General features: G+C 39.6%; 1 protein-coding gene across 1 annotated transcript in view; it reads left to right on the forward strand.

The window, feature by feature from the left end:
- UST (uronyl 2-sulfotransferase) overlaps nt 1-21,412 on the forward strand; it is a 146,773-nt gene that overhangs the window by 106,725 nt on the left and 18,636 nt on the right. Inside the window, exons 6-7 of the mRNA XM_062488933.1 lie at nt 10,299-10,396; nt 12,465-12,622. Coding sequence (XP_062344917.1) covers nt 10,299-10,396; nt 12,465-12,622 — 256 coding nt within the window. The remainder of the gene's footprint in view (nt 1-10,298; nt 10,397-12,464; nt 12,623-21,412) is intronic.

Below are 21,412 nucleotides of genomic sequence, written 5' to 3' on the forward strand. Positions count from 1 at the left end.
TTAAAGGAATGGGAACGTTTGACCTGGGAAAGAAAATGGGAACAAAATGTGAACTACAGAAATGTCTCATTATTAAAACAGGCTTTTCTGTATTGTAGGACATATGGTATTTTGAATCATTGAAATTCCTTGGTAGCTGCAAATGGTAGTGTCATATGTGGAGGTGTGAACTTTCTGCATTAGGCCCTTCTTGAGAAATGAAGATCATCTAGCCCAGCTGGGGAAGCCAGTACAAACTGAGGGCAGGCTCCCTTGAGTGTCCCCACAGCTTCTGACATCCTTCAGCTTACCAACAGATATTGCTGCCATATCTGTGTTTAATAGCCCTTGATAGACCTCTGTTCTATAAATACATAATTTCTATTTTATTATGGGTGTTACTGGGAAGGGGGGGTTGGTTTGTGTTTTGGGTTTTTCTTTTTAAATCCAGTTACATCTTTGTCATCCAGAGTATCCTGTTGTAAGGATCTATGGTTTTTAATGCTGAATATCTTTCAGCATTATAGAGTTCTTCTATTATCTCCTTGAGGTCAGATTTCTTATCTGCTCCCGTTAATATTCCTTGAAAAAAATGGTATTTTGCTGTTAACCCTTCTAGAACAGATGTTGTGCAATCTTACTCAGTGTCTCATTTCACTAAGGAAACCAGCTATTCCTTTAGCTTCCTATCCTTAATCATCCTATCCTCTGGGTTTTTTTCTCTAAGTGACTGGATGAAAGACCTGTTCCAAGCTAGAGAGGCTTTTCTGCTGACTCTGGTTCTTCTGCTTGCTGATTGTGTTAGTGTTGTCTAATACTAGCTAGGTTCGGGCAGTCTTCTGTTTTATCCATTTTTTTATCCACAGTGTGTTTGACTGTCACTTCAGTTCAAGACTAATTTTCCTGACTTAGGCTCTTTCTAGAGAGCCCTTTTCTGTATATGGACAGCCTGGTGTAGTGGAAGGTGTACATGCCCATGGCAGGGTGGTTGGAGCTAAACACTCTTTAACTTCCCTTCCAATCCACACCATTCTGTGATGTCCTGTGGTTTTTCTCATTGTGTGATTTCTCATTCTGAGTAATCTGGTCATGCATATGACCTGCTCAGTTGTGAGCAGGACTTGCTGTTAATACAGGTCACAGAGTCTTAGTATTACAATATACTTGGCTGAACATTGATGCTTTAGAATTTAAAGGCTGTATTAGAGAGGTGATGACCCACTGTATGATGATTTCCTCATGAAATGAGGAAATCCACATGATGATTTCCTCTGTATTTCTTCCATTTTTTTTTTAATGTTTTTAACACAAGTGGTTTCTGGGCTACAGCATTTCTAGGTAAACAAAAGATGCTGTTTTCCAGGAGCCAGAGATGTGAAATGATTCCTTAATTCCCTTCTTGACACTACCATGTTCAGTGAGAACTTACTAAGACACTGGCAGGGTCTTTTCTGGTTTTACTGAAAAAGCCTTAGTTAAAAATTGTTCTGTTTTGGGACTTCTGAAAAACTGAAAAGAGTCCAGAAGGTGGTCTTAAAATGAATTGCTGTAGGGAAATATAAATCTTCAGGTGAATAAAAATGTTCTATGGAACAGATGTCCTGCAGCTATTTCTTGAGTATAGCAAGATCAAAACAAAGCAGTTTTCTGAATTAGATTAGCATGGTTTTGTATCAGATACTAGTAATGGATTCCTGACAGTAGGAGAGGTAAAGCATTGCTATGAATTAAGAGTAGATATGAACTTTTTTTTAACAGATTGGACAAATGGTAACCTGGTAGAGATAAACATGTTCTCTTTTAGCAATGGTTGGGCTAAAATGCTTCTCAACAACCTGAGTCTTCTTTAGCAGCCTTTCTTGCTTGGACAGAAGCTGCCAAGGCTGCCCTGCGTTGCCAGGTGTGGTGAGACCACCCTACCAGGAGCACCCTCATCCACCAGTGGCATCTCTGTCTGCTTTCAGCCCACTGACTTCAGCCTCGCAGTCGGCTCCAGGCTGAGGCTGTTGCTTGTCAGAAATTAACTTTGTTCTCTAGAACAATCTTTTGTGAGTATAAATAGCTGGATGTATCTGTTGACTTGAGCAAAGCATTTGGCACTGTCCCACACAACCTTCTTGTCTCTAAACTGGAGAGATGTCGATTTGATGGATGGATTAGTTGGTTGGTAAGGAATTGGCTGGATTGTCACTCTCAAAGAGCTGCAGTCAGTGGCTTAATGTCCAAGTGGAGACCAGTAGCAGGTGGCATTCCCTGGGATCAGTATTGGGACTGGCACTGTTTGACATCTTTGTTGGTGACACCGACAGAGGGCTCGAGTGTACCCCCAGCAGGTTTGCTGATGTCACTGAGCTGTGTGGTGAGGTTGACACCCTGGAGGGAAAGGAGCTCTCCAGAGGTACCTGGACAAGCTCAACAAGTGGACTCTTGTGAACTTCATGAAGTTCAACAAGGCCAGGTACAAGGTCCCGCACATGAGTCAGAACAACCCCTCTGTATCAGTACAGGCTGGGGGTTGAACAGATGGAGAGCAGCCCTGGGGAGCAGGATTTGGGGATGCTGGTAAGACCAGAGACTACGCATGAGCCAGAAATGTGTACCTATAGCGCAGAAAGCCAGTTGTATCCTGTACTGCTACAAAAGCAGCGTGGCCAGCAAGTCAAGGGCAGTGAGACTCTACCTTTTATGACTTTTTCTTTTATGACTCCACCTGCAGTGCTGAGTCCATTTCTGGGGCCCTCAACATAAGAAGGACATGGATCTGTTGAAGTGAGTCCAGAGGATGTCCATGAAGATGATCAGAGGGCTGGAGCGCCTCTCATGAGAACGGGCTGAGAGCACTGGGGTTGTTCAGCCTGGGGAAGGGAAGAGGACACTTTAGAGCAGCTTTCCAGTACCTGAAGGGAGCCTACAAGAAAGCTGGTGAGAGACTTTTTAAAAACAGAATGGAGTGGCAGGACAAGGGGCAATGGCTTTAAACTGAAAGATGGCAGGTTTAGAGATTAGGAAGAAATTCTTTACTGTGATGTTGGAACAGGTTGCCACAGAAGCTGTGGACACCCCATCCCTGGAAGTGTTGGGCAGATCAGGATGGGTAGGGCTTTGATGCACATGACCTAGTGGAAGGTATCCCTGCCTTGACAGAGGGTTTGAAACTAGGTGATCTTAAGGTCTCTTCCAGCCCAAACCATTCTATGAGTTGGTGTTTTTCTGATAGGCATCCATTTGCTAGTGTCCACATGTCATCCATTAGGGAGGGCTGAAAAGTCCTTAAGGTGGTGGGTATTTCCTTGGCATTTGCAGAATTGAATATATGGCATCCCTAACTGATTTTATTAAAGCTTATCATCCAAGCAGACAAGTTTTCCAGGTTCTTTTATGAAGAAGTGTTAGTAAACAGAATTAGCAGATGCACTGTCTCCCTGCTGTTAGTTGCCATGGGATTCATTCTTGATTACAGTATAATGATCTTCATTTTTGGTCTTCCCTGGATCTGTGTCCTCTGCAACAGGATGGTTATTTAATACTTACACACTGCTTCCAGCTGGCAGCTACTCACCCTTTTTTTGGCAATTTCTTCGTAATTTTTTTTAAGATCTTTCCCGTACTAAGATGGTTTGAGGTGAGAAATACAAAAGCAATGGAAAAGAAAGATATGATAAGATGTCTGCTTAGAACTATGAAGCAATTCCATTCTTACCAGTAAGACATATCTTTGACAAATTACTCACATGATTTCTGATAACAGAAAAGAGAGAAATATATCCACCTATGTGTTTTCTTGATGTTGTACATAATTTTAAGTTAGAAAATAGTGATGTACAAACATGTTTCATGTTTGTCACATCTAAATAGTAGCATTGTGAGCATAGTTCATCACTTTTGCTATGTCAGTGCCAGCGAAAATTTGTATATGAATGAATAACTTATTCATTCACTTATTCACTTAATGAAAATGTAGATAGTTAGCAGAAGATGTTTTTTGTTACCTGATGCTTCACTTGTTAAGATGCCAGAAAAAAGAGCTTTATACATTGTTGGCTGAAAAGTCAGGTAAATTAGCCCAGGCAAATCAGCTCAGGGGAAAAAAGTGGCAATTAGACTTGGCAGGCTATTTACTTATGTGGTGGTGGGGGGAAGAAAGTAAAAATATCCATTTTGCTGGAAGAAATTGGAAAGTCAATTCAAAGAAACTCCAGAATTATCCTCTCCAAAAATGTATTGAGTTTGCACAGCAAGGTTTTGGTAGCAGTGGTGGGGGACTGGGGCCAGAAGGGCTGCAGGGATGGCTTGTGTGAGAAGCTGCCAGAAGCTCCCCCCATATCCAGTGGAGCCAATGCCAGCCAGCTCCATGATGGGTCCACTGCTGGCCAAGGGAGAGCCCTTTAGTGATGGTGGTAGCACCTCTGGGATAATCTGTTTAAGAAGGGAAAGTAGTTACTGCACAGGAGCAGTTGCAGCTGGAGAAGAGAGGAATGACAGTATAAGAGAGGAGCAGCTCTTCAGACAGCCGAGGGCAATGCAGAAAGAGGGGGGAGGAGGTGTTACAGCACCAGAGCTGAGATTCCCCTGCAGCCCATGGTGAGACAGATGGCACCCTGCAGCTCATGGGGATCCATGGTGAAACAGAGATCCACCTGCATTCCATGGAGGACCCCAGACAATAGAGTGTGGATGTTCAAGGGAGACTATAAAAGAAATTAATGTAGTGACTGAAGTCATCCACTGTGGCCTGTGTCACCCTGTGCAGCTGGAGTGCTGTGGTGGCATTAATGTGGACAAGCCCCATGTTGTTCACGCTTCTGGTAGAAGACCAGAAGGCAGTGGAGGAGGAACAGAAAAGGGTTTCTATTGCTTTTTGAGCTGGCTGAGCCTCACAGAAGTGAAGGGGCAGTCACAGCTGGTGCAGGGGGGCGTCTGGGGACAGAAACTCTGCATTGTAGGGTTAGCTGGATCTGCTCTGCCATCTTGTGGAGCTTCTCCCCACAATGGCCACCCACTCTGTCACTCCGCAGCCTGCCACTGGTGTCCCTATAAACTTGTTGTTTACTTGTTAAACTTGCTTGCTGTCATCTCCAGAGGACAATCATCCCACACAGTTTGGCACAGTTCACCCCACCTGGCAGCCCACCTTGGAGGGTCCCAGTGCCACAACAGCGCGGGATGGGAAACATTTGGCTTGGTGGATGTTGGCAGTGCTGGTTTGGGAAGCAATGCCCAGCATGTGCCCACCCCACATCATTCTGCTGTCGGTGCTGTTGGCATAGATGCACAAATACCAAATGTATTTGAAAGAAAGAAGCCATCTTGCTGCTGTGTGGCTCTAGTTATCAAAATATTTGATTGAGATTGAATACACACACTAAATATCACCTGGTGAAGTTAAACTCTCATTAACTAAGGTTAAAAATGTATTGCATTGTTATCTTACGTTTCATTAAAATGTGTAAATAATTTGTGTTCCTAAGTAAGATTGAGTGAGTTGTGCTGCATTTGTACTTGGTAACCTTCATGCCAACTATACCTTTTTACTGTCTTTCTGCAGCCTTCTGAAGTAAGAAGTTGTGCTTTTCCTTCTTTCATGTCATATTTGTAGTCACAAGCCCTTTTCTGAGACATCATGTTTACATTTTCTTTCCAATCACTCTAAGGCCAGCCAGAGCTCCCTAGCTGGGGCCAGAGAAGGTGGGGAATTATGTTGGGGGTTTTTTAGCATGGTTGTGTTTAGTTTATATGATGCAACGTTCTCCTCAGGATGTAATGGTCAGTTTGACCTCTTTGCAAACACCAACTATGTGAGAAAACGCTTTGCAAGCTGAGAGAGGATTCTCTGTGGCTCTCAGGAGAGTGGAATAATTTTCCTTGGCTAGCAACAGTAAGGACTAGACTGCACTGCTGACTGTAGTGGTGCATGAAGGAAAGCCTTGTAAGCAGGAGAAGTCACCGTAAGCTGGGCTCAGTCACTGGTTTTCCACATAATTTTTTTTCATTTCCTTTTATGAAAACTTGAAATTTAGGTTGCTGCTGACAAACCTCCACATCTTCCCTCGTTGGACTGAAGGAGCATGCACTGTTCCTGGACTGTGAGCAAGGTCTCCTGGTTTCACAGAAGTTGTATCTCACAGGGGCAGGGCATAGAAAGAGGACGTGTATTGTTTTGATTATGAGAAAAAGGATATTTTTGTGTTTTTCCATAGATGAAGAGATGGAAATGGAATGGAAATTATTTGCAAGGCATGTTTGTATTTGAGGTATGATTGCTTATTTTAAATTGTCAGGGCTACTAATAACTGAAATGCACCCAGGGCAGAATGTGATGTTTCTGTAATTTTTGGTTGAGACACTGATAATCAAAAAGTAGGTAATGCCTTGAAACCCAAGGGTTTTTTGTGGTTTTTTTGGGTTTTTTTGGGTTTTTTTTGTTGTGTGTTTGTGGGGGGGTTTTTTTGTTTGTTTTGTTTTGTTGTTGTTTCTTAATTTGGGAGTTCCTTCTACCAGATAAAAAACAAGTTACTATTTCTGTCAGTATTCTTAGGATTTTGTCTTATGAGGAAAAAGTTCTCAAATCTTGCCTCACATCATTTTGTATATGGTACAGCATTTGTCATAAGACAATAGCTTCAGTAAATTGCTTATTGTTCTACAAAAGAGCACCTTAAAGTTTGCTCCTTTGTGATGGTATTAAAATTCCCAAAGGAATTTTGGGATTTTGTAGTCCTTCATTCTCTACAACTACCTGAAAGGAGCTTTATTGAGGAAGGAAATGAAAGGATGATTGGAAGTGTCCTAAAGTTGCATCAGGGAGGTTCAGATTAGATATTAGGGAAAAAAAAAAAAATCACTGAAAGAGGTGTTAGACATTGGAATAAGTTGTCCAGTGAAATGATAGTCAGCATCTCTGGAAGTGTTCAAGAGGTATCTGGGTGTGACACTTGGGGATATGGTTTAGGAGTGACTATGGCAGTGCTGGGTTAACAGTTGAACTAGATGATCTTGAAGGTCTCTTCCAAGCCTAATGATTTTATGAAATGTTTTTAATCAGGTGCTGACTTCTTCTTATAGCATGTATGAGCTCACTATGGTGAATGAAATTGTTTATTACTAATCTCAAAAAAACGTAGTAATAATGTACATTTGATATATTTCTGATAGATTAGTCTGACACATTCCCAGATTAAAGGATTTAAGGCATGTTCTGGTTTTTATTTCAAAGGCAATTTTACGGAAGAAGGAAGCAGAAATTACTGGTTTAACTTTTCAGACAAAATTGTTACATGTAGAAAAATACAGTACTATTTGAAAAAAGGACAGTTTCTGTTATTGCTTGGAGCCGCAGGGCTGATTCCCAGGCGTCCCACTGCCCCTTTGAAGACACAAGCCCAGTGGGATGTAAGTGATATGAATTGTAGCCATGAGCTGAGGAATAAAGTAAAATACTTCTTTCTTTATTGTGAAGGGTTATGATCAAAGTACCTCTGTGTGTTTCCTTCTGTATCTTTCCAGACTGTGTTAAAATAATTTTTTACAAGGCTCCTCCAGTGATTTAAATGAGCAAGTCTGTCATCTGTCACCTTGCAAATTTTTGTCTCACATGGAAACATTTCTGCCCTGAAAGATCTGTGTTCTGCTGAGAAAGCATGTTCTTAGTCAGAGTTGTGGCTTAATTAACGTTGCTGAAGATAGCAGAGTAACACTGCCTAGAATAATGTCATTTTGCCTTGGCTTTCCATGCTTGAAAAAAATCCCAGAAATTCCTGAGTGCCACTAGCACCAAACAGCATCTTCCTGTAGGTATGCTTAAGTTCAGTAATGACAGCACACCTCAGGCTGACCTTTCTTTCACCCACTTTTTGTTTGAAAACTGATTTCACATCTCATGCAGTGAGTGGGTGCCACAAATGTAGGAGGACACTCCAGCAGCTGGAATACAGATCACAGCAGTGGTGGTAAACAAAGCCTGGGAAAGGACAGCACTTCTAGTGCAGAGGAAGCCTGGTGCTTCTGATGTCAGGAAAGTGAAGTGCATGTCCTGGTGTGGCGAAAGACTGTAGGTTTGTTTGTATGAAAGCTCACCTGGCCTTTGTCTTAAACCTTGAGTTCTCAACAAGGAGTGGGGAAGAACAGATTAGAGCCAGCCTGGTTGTTTCAGTAATACTACATCAGTTTACCCTAAAAAGGACACTAAAAATCTCTTTTTGAGTTAATATCAGATGTTTATTTGTTAAAGCTGCAGGATTTTCCATATGAATTTACAATGCTTTTATTGTACAGATGTTTCTCTGGCCATGTGAATCAAATACTGTTTTCACAATTACAAAAAGGTCCTGGTTACACTTTTGTGTTGGGTATTGATACTCATCTCAGGGAATATTTTCTGACTCATCATATCCATTATTCATGCAGAGAAATGTTAAGTTTCTTTGTTAGGAGCTGACGTCCATTCACCCTTTGTATAAGAGTGAGAAAAGAGTTAATGTTCTTAGCTGGGGTGTTGCTACGGTTTTTTAAGTTTTATGTCCATGTTCTACCCACCTTCCATCTAATCTGTCTATCTAGTGCAAGCCAGACCGGACATAATTTAAAGTATTGACAGGGCAATATTTCAGATTTTTTAAAATTCAAGCAATTTATTAAATCATTGCAGGTCTTTGTTCTTATGAAAGCCAAAAATATGTATCACTGAAAACATTTCTGGTGGTGTCTATAGTAAAAGCACAATAAGCCTTTGTAATTCATGTTAAAAAACCCTATTGGGATGATATGAGAGACACACTGCCTGTGCAATCTATACATCCACAGTAAAATTTCTTAGTATTTATAACATGGAGAATGGGGAGGGGGGCTGGTGAGCTTCAGCTCAGAGCCTTTAATGTCAAAATTCAGGTCTTGCCCATAAATCTTCTGGTATGTATTTAAGGTAAGCCCTGAATATACTGCAGGAAGCAGGGGAAATGGATTGTTTGTATCCCAGTTGGCAATTTTTATGTTGTTTTCTTTAATGGTTCCTCACCATATGATTTACTTCCTAGCCCAGGGTCTTCTGGTGTGCTTATAAAGTTGGATTCACATAACTGTGAGACAGAGTAGGAATCAGAAATCTACTTGAAAAGGTTTCAAGACCAAAATGGGGTTCTAATGAAGTTAGGTGAGAGGACTGAAGTTCTGGGAAGAGCTTTTCTCTGAGGAGGCCTGAGTTGCAGATGCTGTGCTGGAGGCCTGTACCTTGCCCTCCTCTGGGAGAGCCCGGGATGCTGTCCATGTGTTATGTGTTCCATATTGCCAAGCATACCTGTCTTGTGGAATGTTCTCTACCACGTTTTATTTACTTGATAAAATATGGAGTTGTTTAGTTGTTGGTTTGCTATTGATGTGTATAGCACCTATAGCATTGTGAAAGCAGATACCTAAATGACAAGATTGATTCTGCAAAGGTGAGATCCTTCCGTCCTTGCTTTTGTTATCTCAACCATTTTTCGCCCCATATGTCTCTGGAGTGGATGTGTCTGCTTGCTGAGTAAGGCTCTATTAAATTAGATAAGGATAATGGAACTCAATCCCACATGTTTATTATTGTGCTGAAGTAAAGCTATAAATGGAATGCAGTTCCTCAGAGTTCAGTAGCTATGCCTAGTCTTTGAAAAATGATAAATAGCTTCTAATTAGATTAATGATATTTCATGAAAGTGATAAATACTTTCTAATGACCCCTATTCTCAGTAGGCTTTACACAGTTCAGTTCTGAAAATCAGAGAAGTTTACCGAATTGTAACCAAAAGTGATATATGCTCTAATATTGAATGAAATGTACAAATTACAGCTTGCATTTGTTCATTCCTGTCATTGAATGCAGCAGAATTACAAAAACAAAAAAAAATGGGGGGGGGAGGGGGGGGGAGAGAGGTAATAATTGTTGTCTTGATTTTATTTATTCTGGCTACTTCAGGTTTCCTCTAGGGTGTATTTAGAAGAAAGGAGAGCCTGAAAATAATCTTCTGAATGTTTTAAATGTTACTGAGTATGAAAGTTGCTTAATGTGCCCCACTTTGACTCATAGAGTAATCTCAGTATAATAATTGTGGGGTTTGCAGCAAGGAGGAAAAAACTGCTTTACTTGCATTCTGGGACAAAATAACTTTGTTTTCCCTGCTGATATTTAGAAGTAGATAAATGGACCAATAGATTACTTTAAAGATATTTGTTATAGCCTGAGCACAATTCTTTGGCCCTGAGATGACTATAAAAAGTATAGGATAAAGAAAACAGTTGCTGTTAGAGAAAGGAAAATACAGTATTCTTTTTTTCTCTTTCCTCCCCCACAGGACATTAATGTATGTATCCTTGAAAACTACCCTGAATGTTCTAATCCCAGGTTATTTTACATCATACCGTATTTCTGTGGACAGCATCCAAGATGCAGGTAAATATATGCAAGGTATTTCAATTTGTTCAGCCATAGCTATTGCCAACATTTTATCAAATATTGGTAATAAAGAGGTGACATTACTTAAAGTACATGAGAAAAATGAAATTACAAGGATTATAGCACTGTATATGGCAACTGTATGCATATATTTTGAAGTAAGGAGGGCACTGCAAATGTAGCACTATTCTTTTTTCTTGATTTATAGCATGAATAATTCATCAAATATTAATGTATTTATATGGATTTTTTTCTGGGTTACTCATTTTATCTGCATTGTAATTTTGTAATACTTGTTTTTTATTTGCTCAGATGCTTGTGTCAGATCTATATGAGGAGTACAGGTTTCTGTATCCATCTAAGAAAGCATATTCATGCTTAAAACTACATAAAATGCAGGCTTTTACTGCTTTAATTGAGCCACCTCATTTTTAATGTCTGTGTATGCCGTTCTAATATTGCTGTGTAACTGATACAATAGTCAATTTTTGTGCAATAATATAGGAATAATTTTAAACACTTTCTTGGTTTAAAATACTTTTGTATTGTTGGTTCTTTATTAGGTGTGTTCTTCAAGGTAATCTGTTTCTGTATTATTCAGGCTTCTCCATAATGAAACAACTACACATTTTCCAGAATTTCTTTCAAAAGCCATATTCCTTGTAGCAGTAATAACAAGTGAAAATGTGTGACTTCTGTCTTTATTTCTAAGTATCTATGTTGTAAAATCCTGCCTTATTTTTCTTTTGCTTAAGTGAAGTTATGTATAAGACAGAAAATATTAATGGCTTCATTTTCATTGCAAAACAGGTTAATGACTTCATTTTTCACAACACGTTTTTAACATATTTTAGCCTTATTAGCAAATTCTTATGATTGCACGTTTAACTTTCATGTGTGAGTAATGCCATTAATTTTCTATATTGATGCTTTCACAAAATATCTCTGTGAGGCTCCCAAGCAGCATATTGAAGTACTGTTTTGTACCTTGTTGTAGATGTGGCTCCTGTCATGCCCTTGCATTCCCTTCAGCTACTTTTTAGTCCAATAAGGAGCTACAAACAGGAGACACAGTGTTTGTTAGGACACTGTGCTCTTGCAGAAAATGGAGGAGTGCACAGAAGGTGGCAGAGCATGAAAAACCTGCTGCAGGTCTGCTCTGGTAGGAGTGGAAAGTAGTAAGCTTTTCCACATGACACAGAGCTTCAGACAAATGTTAGATTCACTATTGCACAAGGTCCGAGGTGTGATTTACAGCCACTCCCAGGCAATCTGGACAACTGATTTCCTTTAGCTTGGGACACCGGCATTATATCCCATGTCAGTATGAACGATGGCTGCTGCTACCAGAACATAACTAATATGAATTATTGAAAGGGATTTAGGATTCATATGGTTGTCTAACTACACTGTGCTTTTGGGAAATGGAGAAGCATAAAGATGTAGTGAAATCCTGCCAGTTTCTCCTGGGAGAAAATGTAGAAGAAACCTAAACTGTTCTTCAAAACCAGTGTCAGTCGCAGCAAAATAAATGCAAATCCTATAGCAAAGCTGCAGGGCAACTTCAGCAAAAATTAAAATGAAGGACAAGGTGGAAAATGGTAGTGTCCTGTGTAGGATTTGCCAAGTAACAGCAGGCAGTGGTTGGTCCCAACAGTTCTCCTGATGTAGTTTAGGGACGCCACAGCCTCTCAGCACCTTCCAACGCCGGGGCAGTCATTCCTCCCATCAAACGGGTTGTGCTTCCAAGTTGAAATACCAAAGTTCACAAGTTTGAGCTTATATACAACTTGGCAAAAGATATCTTCAGAACTGAGTACTTTCACACAGTTGATTGGCCTCCTTTTGATGTGATCTGTTTTACATGCCAATCCAATTGTAAATGTTGCGTGGAAAAGTTCAGTAAGCTACTCAGGTTTGGTGGTGGGTCTTTTTTTGTTCTAAGTATAGTACCGAATATTTTTTTTTTTAATTCACTTGTGTTCTTGGCTTGAATTTGAGAAGTAAATGCATAATTAAACTTTGCTTTTTTCCTCCTCCGTCTTCCCCCATCAATTTCATACAGGGAGCCTGGTGAATGGGCCCTTGAAAGAGCAAAGCTGAATGTTAATGAAAATTTTCTGCTTGTGGGCATTCTGGAGGAGTTGGAGGATGTGCTGCTTTTATTGGAAAGATTCTTACCTCATTATTTCAAGGATGTGCTTAGCATCTACAAAAATCCAGGTAACTTTTTCCATTAAAAAGCTATTCTTACAGAAACTTCAGCTAAATCTGCATGGCTGCCGAAGGGTACAAATTTCTTTGTTGTTCAGTCAATTACGAAGTTTATCTCCCTTTTAGAGAGCAGATTTGATGATAGGGGAAGGTCATATATTCCACTTTTACCTTTAATGTTACTGTGTGGTTTTCTTTCCTTGTGAGCACTTGTTACTCACTGATCTTTCCACGTGCCAGAAAGCTTCCTGTTTTCACTGGAGTGGCTGCTGCTTCTTTTAATTGTGACATACTCGGTTCTCAAGTAATACTGTCAAAATATTGTCAAAATGGTGTCAGCAATATGTACTTAAATAAATCTTCAATAAATGGTTTGGAGAGCTGGAGACTTTGGAAATTCTCCACGACCAGGTTATTTATTTTCCTTCAGCCTTGACTATGAGTTGAATCAAAATGAACCTTCAGCTGAGCTGAGTTTAGGTAAAATACAAATAAGACTGTGCATTTACATCACTTCCAATACAACACTGAGGAAAAAGACTTAGGAGTCTGGAGTAGAGAAATGAAAATGGAGAGCATTCAGTCTACTCCTCAGTTTGCACTCCATGGTCAGTCTGAAAGGGTTCTCTGCGTCAAACCCTCCTTACTTTCTTACTGCTGACTTCTTTAAAAGGCAGTCTTGTGTCCTATGCCTTAAAATAAATACGATGCTTCTGGAGGGCTGTGCATGCCATTCCAGCAGAATTGATTTCTTGGTTACATTTGACTGCCCATCAACATTGCTTGGTGTGCACCAAGCAGGGGTAAAACTTCCTTTCTTCTTTTGTGACTCAGTTACATTTGTGTCATGCATTAATGCCTACAGCCATTAATATGTGTGTTTTGTACCAAGCTGATTGAATTTAGTTTGTAATACATGCAGCCGATGGCCAGCTCCTGTCTGAGAACAGCTATTACAGTAGTCAGTCACTTTGGAGGAATTATGGGTTTCTGTGCATAATTGGGCTTTATGCGTGACTGTCCACCAAATCCTTCCTCTAGGATGTGTCTTTGGAAATTCTGTATTCAGCTGTGATACAGGTACTAGGGAAAGTACAGCATTCCTTTTCTGAACATGCTTGCAGTGAGTCATTGTCTGCTTGCAATCAGGCATTTAAGGCAGCTCTTTGGAAAGGGGGAATATAATTTTGTGGTGCCCTGTCCAGCCACAGAGTGATTTTGCTTAATAACCGACATAAGCAGAGTATTGTACTGACATAAGAGCAATGCCCAGTTTGGGATCAGGTATTTCCCTTATCTTTGTAAATTAAAAGATAAAAATACCTATGTTTGTAGTATGTGGAAGTCAACCTAAAGGTTTGCACAATTTGGTGTCGAAGCAGGGATGTTAGACGAAAGGAAGGCAGGGCAGTCAATAGAAGGATAGGCTCCATCTACCATGAGAGTTATCTTTGAGTTTCTATGACTTCTTGAGCTGTTCTGTGCACCATATATTGTCACTTCTTTTACAATGGGGGAAGCTAATAAGCAGCACACAGGGTTTGATTTTCATCAGGCTGCTCTAGAAATTGTCAGGTGGAAAATAAGCAATCTACCAGAATCATTAAGTGATGGTTAGTCTTTCTCTTCTGTGTATTTTCCAGTATCTGGAGGAAATTTGATCACCTGTTGACAGTGACTTCCTCTGGGATTTCATGTGAAAGACAGATTTTGTCATGTCTAAAGATTCACCACTTTCTGTCAGTATTCCCTAGGTAGATTAAACCTCTATTTTATCTTTCTCATTCACTTATTGACTGGGCATATTAGTCAGAAAAGAGTTTCCTTGTGTTAACTCTCTCCTCCTCTTTTCATACATGCATATGTTTGAGGGGTTTTTTTTCCATCATCGTTATTTTCTGGTTATTTCTGATTTGGTGCTAGTGTTTGCTAAAAAAAAAAAAAAAAAAAAGCTTAACAGAATTAGCTAGAGAAATAAAAAATACTCAAGAGGCATGTAAGAAATCCTACATTGTTCTTCTCCTCAGGGCATCTTAGACCTGATCTTCAACACCCTCTGCTGTTGTACCATGAAGTGCGAGGAAGAGAACGTGTTTTTCTGCGAGCTGTGTGGTGGTCCCATAAAGCAGCAGAAAACTTGGGCCAAAACTGACCTTTTGTTGCAACTAACACTTACAGATTAAATCTATACCGTTTAGAGTATTTTCTGCTGACCTGCTGCTCCACTTGATATTCACTTACGGCAGTCTTTCCTCTTTCCACATAAAGAAGGAAAGTTTTTCTAGAACTTAGCTTTTGTCAGCCGAATATAACAAGATGAGGAAAACACAGTGAACGATGTGCACAGAAAGATTATTTACTTCCAGGTCTGTGAATATCTGCACCAGAATCCACTACAATAAGCAGCTCTGGATTAAAGGCAGTTCAGAAACTGGATTTATAGAGCTGCCTTGAAGCAAAAAGTAGCTGAAGACCGACAATTTCAGTTCAGTGTTACTTTAATGGATTACGTACATTAGAAATCACAGTAAAAACCAGGCAATTGCTGTCTCACCATCATCATAATACAAACCATGCATCCAAAATGCCTGATGTCATCAAGCCCTTAAAATCACATGTGCATTTAAGATACATCTGCAGAAGTTGTGGGTTAAACCTCTTGTTCCTGAAGTTGGGACTCTACTCACTTGTTACAGGTGCTTTGGGTTGTTGCCACATCATTGTAGCTGCCATCTAAGCAAACTTCTTAGTATTGGACACCTTCAGTATAGGTTGATGGTACAGAAATCAGGAAATCTAGAAACCTTTTCTTATCTCTTCCTTTGAACTGAGCGGGCCGTATTCAAAGTTCTGTTTCTTTTGTGTCTGTAGTAAAATCTCTCATCTGAAGCACTATAATATTTATCAAGAAACTCTTGCTCAGTGTTCTCTTAGGAGAAAACAAAGCCTTATAGTTGTTTTACATTCAAAAATACTTTTCTTTTCTGCTGTTGTTCTGAAGCAGATCATTAAAACTGTGGCTCTATGATCAGATAAGATGGTGACATTTTCTTCAGAGACCTATTGTCTGTATATATGGTGACACAGATAACTGCTTAAAGCAGTATGAATTGAGTGCTTTTCTTGTTGATGCTAATGTCTGATTGATATGGCAGAAGGAAACTCTGAATAACGGCAAAATGTTAAAAAAGCTTGGCAGTTCAGCATGGCGGAAAATTTTCATGTCACAGGGCACTAGGAGGATAACTTTCTTCATTGCATTAACAAAAAGGTTGCATTCAGCTATTCCATATGCCAGATATTTTGACTTGTGTGTTTTACAGCCACGTGTAACAAAATGTGAAAGCTACTTCTGATGCTAAAGTTTTCATTGGAACAAATCTGGTTTTATCTTGTGCAGAACTTTAAAGCTATGGGCTTCCTGTTTTTCTGTGTCTCCACTCTGTCCTTGAAATTAAACGTTATCTTAATGTTAATACCAAGTCAAGAATTGCAAAAGGACTCTTTTTTGATGCCTATCTTGTCAAAAGTTACAAACTTGTCTTGACAGCCAAAACTGGCTTTGCCAAGAGATTAAAAGAGCAGGAATGGGGGCAGCAGATAGATTTTTAAATCAATAGATGGATGAGTATATGGGTAGAATAAATTTTTAAAATATATTTTTGTGTTTACTAGGTAACTTTTCTAAGTAAAAGTAAAAAGTAAAAATTTACTCTTTTTGAGTAAAATTTGCTTGAAATTTTGTCTTTTTTTCACCAGCATTGAGGCAGATAGGATCCAATTGCAGAGCTTTAGATTGTATTTATTGCAAAATGTTAAAGTATTCTTTAACTTTTTGAAAGGCCTGAAATAATTACAACAAAACTTGATGTGTAAAATCTCTCCTCACTCTCAGGAGCTAAAGGAAAAAAGTGATTGTTCAGTCCTGTTCACTTTTGCTGGCTGTAGCTCACTTCTGTAACCTGGCTGATAGCCAGAACACAGAGAATACTTGCACAGTTTCTTTTGAAACAGGCACATGTGAGTTTCATATCTTTGGTGTTTTTAAGAAGCAACAAATATGTACTATACTCAGCAAAACAGAGTTTTCTTCTGTCTTGGCAACTTCTGTGGCATGGGGTAAAAGTTAACAGCATCCAGTGTAAAACAATAGGCAATAAAAAGTTTTTTTTATCACCACAGAAATGAGCCATATCCTCACACCTCTCTGCAGGAGTTCATAAATTTCCTTTGGCACCAGAAGCCCTATAAAAACACTTCTTCCCAATACCAGGAAAAAACCCCTTTGTTTCCTGAAAGGTGCATTTAGCGTGGAGAATGTATAGGTCTTACTCTACAACAAGAAGATTGACTTTAAGCTTTTCAGACAGTGAATTTTATTGAGTGCAGTGAAATAACTCACACTGTCAGCTGAAAAAAAATATGTATTGTTTAAGTAGACTGTAAAAAATTATATTTTTAAATGCAATGAAAATTTGATTCTCGTAAGAATTGCATTTACAGGGAATGTTTTAAACTGTAGTAGTAATATTATCTCAGGTAATATAAACGCTCTCATTTTTAAAATCCACTGTATTCATGAATGTTAATGGTACAGTCTTGACATTTTCTATTGATAGGTTTCCCCTTCTCTTTAAACCCAGTAAGGAGAGAGATGCTGCTATTTGTCTTTATTGCAGAGCTGAGGTCCTGAGAAGCAGAGCATTTTTGATGGAGTTAGGAAAAGGGCTCAAAAGGAAAATCAAGCTCAGGAACCAAGGGGTTTTCCCTCTGACAAACTGTAGTGAACTTGTTTACAGGCACCACCTCCAAGAGCAGAAACTTTGAGTAAGAAATGATCATAGGGCTCTGGTGGAAGGAGGCAGTGCTTTTTGTGCAATGTCTTTAAATAGTGATCATTTTATCATCTTATATTCTGCCTTTGTTCGGCACAAAATGAAAGGAAAGAAGAAATTAGGACAAATCATATGAGGCTTCTTAGTCTGCTGGCTTCTTGTGAGCTGTACTTTCTGGAGAGGGCTGTGACTGGGAAATGGAAGAGGAATACTCTGGCTCATCTTCCGTGCTGAAGTGCCCAACCCTTCTCTGTCCTACAAGCACCTCTACTCTTGATGAGAGAATAAAATCCACATGGATTCGTTTTAATTTAAATACTGAGGGGGTTTTGTGGTGTCTTTTGTTTGTTTTTTTTTTTCCAGTGGGGCTTTTTGCGGCGTTTTTTGCATCACTTCTAAAATTTTAAACACATTCACATGTTTAAAAGCTTTGGAGACTCCAAATACACTCTCTTTCCTTTGGCCTTGTACTCTAGAAGAGCTTTGTGCTTTCCCTGAGTAATACTTCGAATAGGAATCAATGACTGTGAAAATCTTCTACAGAAGAGGAAAGTTGTAAATTTCACGTGGAGGTAAAACGTGAGGTTGGACGTGGGAAGTAAACTACCTGCGTGGCGCTTGGGGAGCACGTTCCAGTCTCGGGTGTGAGCAGTGCAGCTTTGTCCAGCAGATGGAGCGATCCGCCCGTGTGTGCGGCGCTCCCGGTGCGAGCAGCACGCGTGGGTTTGCATTCTGCCTGGGTAGCGCTTTTCGAGCACCCGGCATCCTGTCCTGGAAATAGAAAGCGTGAACGGACCGTCCTTTTCTTCTCCCTTTGAAGTCTCAGCTTTCAATATTGCTTAGAGGAGCGCTATAAAACAATGTGGATGCTAAAGCATGCAGTTTAAGATCTAGGAAAAGTATTTAATTGCACCTTTGTTTCTTGTAGAACAAATGCCCTGTTCTCTGTGTGCAAGATGGGCGGGGAGAGAGGAAGAGTCACAGTGCATATCCCTGAGGACGTTTCTTTTTTATTAGGTCGATAACGTCTAGAACACTCTGCACAGCTAATCTGTTCCTTGGGGTTTTTTTAATAAAACCGAAGGCACTATCTAAAGCTGTAGATACATAATCTAGCTCTTAAGTTATGAAAATACAAAGTTTGGGAGAGCAGGGACAAAACCAGACTGCCTGATCCAGGATGCCTTGAAATTAGTGGATCCACCAATGAGTGGTAAGGATAGTCAGTGAAAGTATCCTTTCTTTTTCAGCCCTATAAAAGAAAAATGTGTCATTTTGTCTTGCAGAGGTTTGAAATCTTACTAAGCTAAACACTTTTAACAATAGGAGCTCTTGGAAGGATTTGAGCACTTCTGGGCTTTCTCATTACTGTGGTTTTCAAGACAGCCACTAGGTCTTTGAAAGATTTGTCTCAGAAGCAAAACTCCTCTGTGGTGAGTTCTGAAGCAAAGCTTGACAGCTTTTAAGAGCTGTGGTTCTTGTTCTGCTGAGAAAGGTGAAGCTGCTCCAGACAATATGTGTGTGGCCTGAAAACCACAACTGTGGCACCAAAATATTTATCCAAGATAGTATCAGGCTTATTGCTAAAATGTGATCAGGAGTAAAAGTGCAGTAAGCAAGTTTGGTGCGGCTTTCCAACCCACATGGGGCTTGTATACATCCAGGCTCAAGTCCTGTCAGTTTATTCTTCCTTGCTAGTGTGCACTTGCTAGATTGAGTTAGCTCATATGTGCATAGTTACAGAGCAGAGCAGTTGCCTATAAATATATCTTGTCCCAAATGAATGGCATTTTGAGACGAAAAGCGAGGCAGCTGACAGCCTGACGCAACATTGGTGCTCGGTCTGGGTGTATCTGCTCCCTGAGCCTACAGTGCAGGGAAGTGGGATTTACATGTCCATTTGCCAGACACATGGTTATGGCTCTGCTTTCTCCAGGAGTCAAGAGCAGTGGTTGACTTGGTAAGTACAGCAGCACCAGCAACATCATTTAAATCAGGTGAGAAATTTATGTATTTCCTCTTGGCAGGCCAAGATCATGGGCATGGGTCATGAACTGGAGAAATGAGGAATGAGGCTACTGTTGATCCATAGTTCCCCTTCCCTGTGCTTCTAGCATTCAAGGATGTTGGCTGTCTTCCAGATCTTGCCACTGATGATGGCAAAGAAGGATATAGTTTCTCTTCTTGCTAATTACAGTCTTGATTTTTAAATTATTATTTTAGGTTTGGATTTTTATGGGAGTTGAATTTTTAAAGGCTCTGCTCAGCATCAGTTGTAGTGGAAGGTGAAGTCCGTGTTCCCTTAAATCATTGTTTGAAAAACCTAGACCTAATGTTCTTCTTCTGGTAAAGTTTCTGAACACATGAGCTCATAGACTGGCTCTGGCAAACTGCAGTGTGTTGTAGAGATAGGCTGAGTATGTTTTGTAGAATTATTTAATCTTACCTTTCTGTGAGCTATAATACATGCCTATACTGAGCTTGTGCTCTGCAATCTGCTACCTTTTTCCTGTTCCCTTCTCCACCTTTTTCATATTTCTCTTTCCTGCCAAGTGACAAGGTCTTCACCTGAAGCCAAATAAATTGTACTTTTTTGCATGCTCATCTGTCATCAACAGAGTTTCCCCTATCTAAAATTTCTGTATGTCTGTAGGATTATGAAGACTGAGACAGCCTAATGCATCATCTTCATCTTTTAGTGCAATTCCAAGACCTCAGCCTACAGATTTTGCATTCATTTCATCCCACCTATTCATGTCACTTGCATTTAGTTTTCTTTCATCAGATCTATCAATGGGCTGTCTGGTTTTGGATTAAACCCACAAGATGTATTCTTTCTTCAAAAAGATGTAATTTTTTTTCAAAAATTTCATACTGTGTTGTGATAAAAGCAAAATTTATTTATATTCTAAATCCCAAGGGACCAGTCAAACAAGCATCTCATGCATCAAGAATTCATGTGTTTTGTTTTTTTTTTTTTGGTTTTTTTTTAAGATAATTTTGAAGGCTTGGTGCTGATATCTTCCAAGCAACAGTCATGTTTATCTAATGAGCATATCAGTCACTAAAGATGTTATGGTTTATAAGTGTGCTCCTGCTGATCATCCAAGGTTGATTCCCTGATGCATCTTTTGAATATTTCCTGTTCCTAGTATCACAAAATAGAAAACCCATGGATAACCAGCTTTGTTAAAGCTCCAGCACAGAAGGAAATCTGCATTCAGATACAGCATTAGTGATATCTCATAAATAATCCAGGGTTACTGATGACAATATACCACAAACACTTTTAAGACAGGCAGTTAAACCTGCACTCACAGTTCATTCCTTCTTGAGTAACTTAGTAAATAAAATCATAATGCTATTTTAATTAGTAGCATTTCAGCTAAACCTCGGTTACTCCTTCTGCTTTAAAAGTAGCATTTAAACAAAAAATACAGCAGTAACAGATTATGCAGATTGTTTCTTTGGCAACTTTGACCTCTGTCCAAGCAACAGAAGGCATACAGAAGGAGCCATTAAATCCCACTTAATAGGCCTGCTTCTGTTCCCAGGTGAACAGGTCTCCATTTCACCTACATGGAAACAAGCAAGCTCCACAAGGTGGCTGAGGCTGGAATATAAAAGAACTTTTATTAAATGACTAAAACAACTGAGAATTTAGCTCAATTATCATTGTGTCCCACAGTATGTTTTCAGGGCCAGTGTCTGGGGAGAAACGCCTCTTATTTGAAAACAAAGTATATTTGGTATTGAAGATGCAGGAGCAACATGAAACAAGTCAGAGCTGACTATTCACTTAGCTTTTAGGAGCATAATCTTATTTTCAGTCTTCAAATAAAGTCGTTGCACTTTTAGTGAGAAAAGAGGGTTTTACTAAATATAGCTATGAAGGTTCCATTTTTCTTCTTTTTCTCTGTTCTTGGAGCAGAATCACAAGTTTTCAAATGTAGCATGAAAAAGC

This window comes from Cinclus cinclus, chromosome 3, assembly GCF_963662255.1.
Source record: "Cinclus cinclus chromosome 3, bCinCin1.1, whole genome shotgun sequence".
In the NCBI taxonomy this organism is placed as follows: domain Eukaryota; kingdom Metazoa; phylum Chordata; class Aves; order Passeriformes; family Cinclidae; genus Cinclus; species Cinclus cinclus.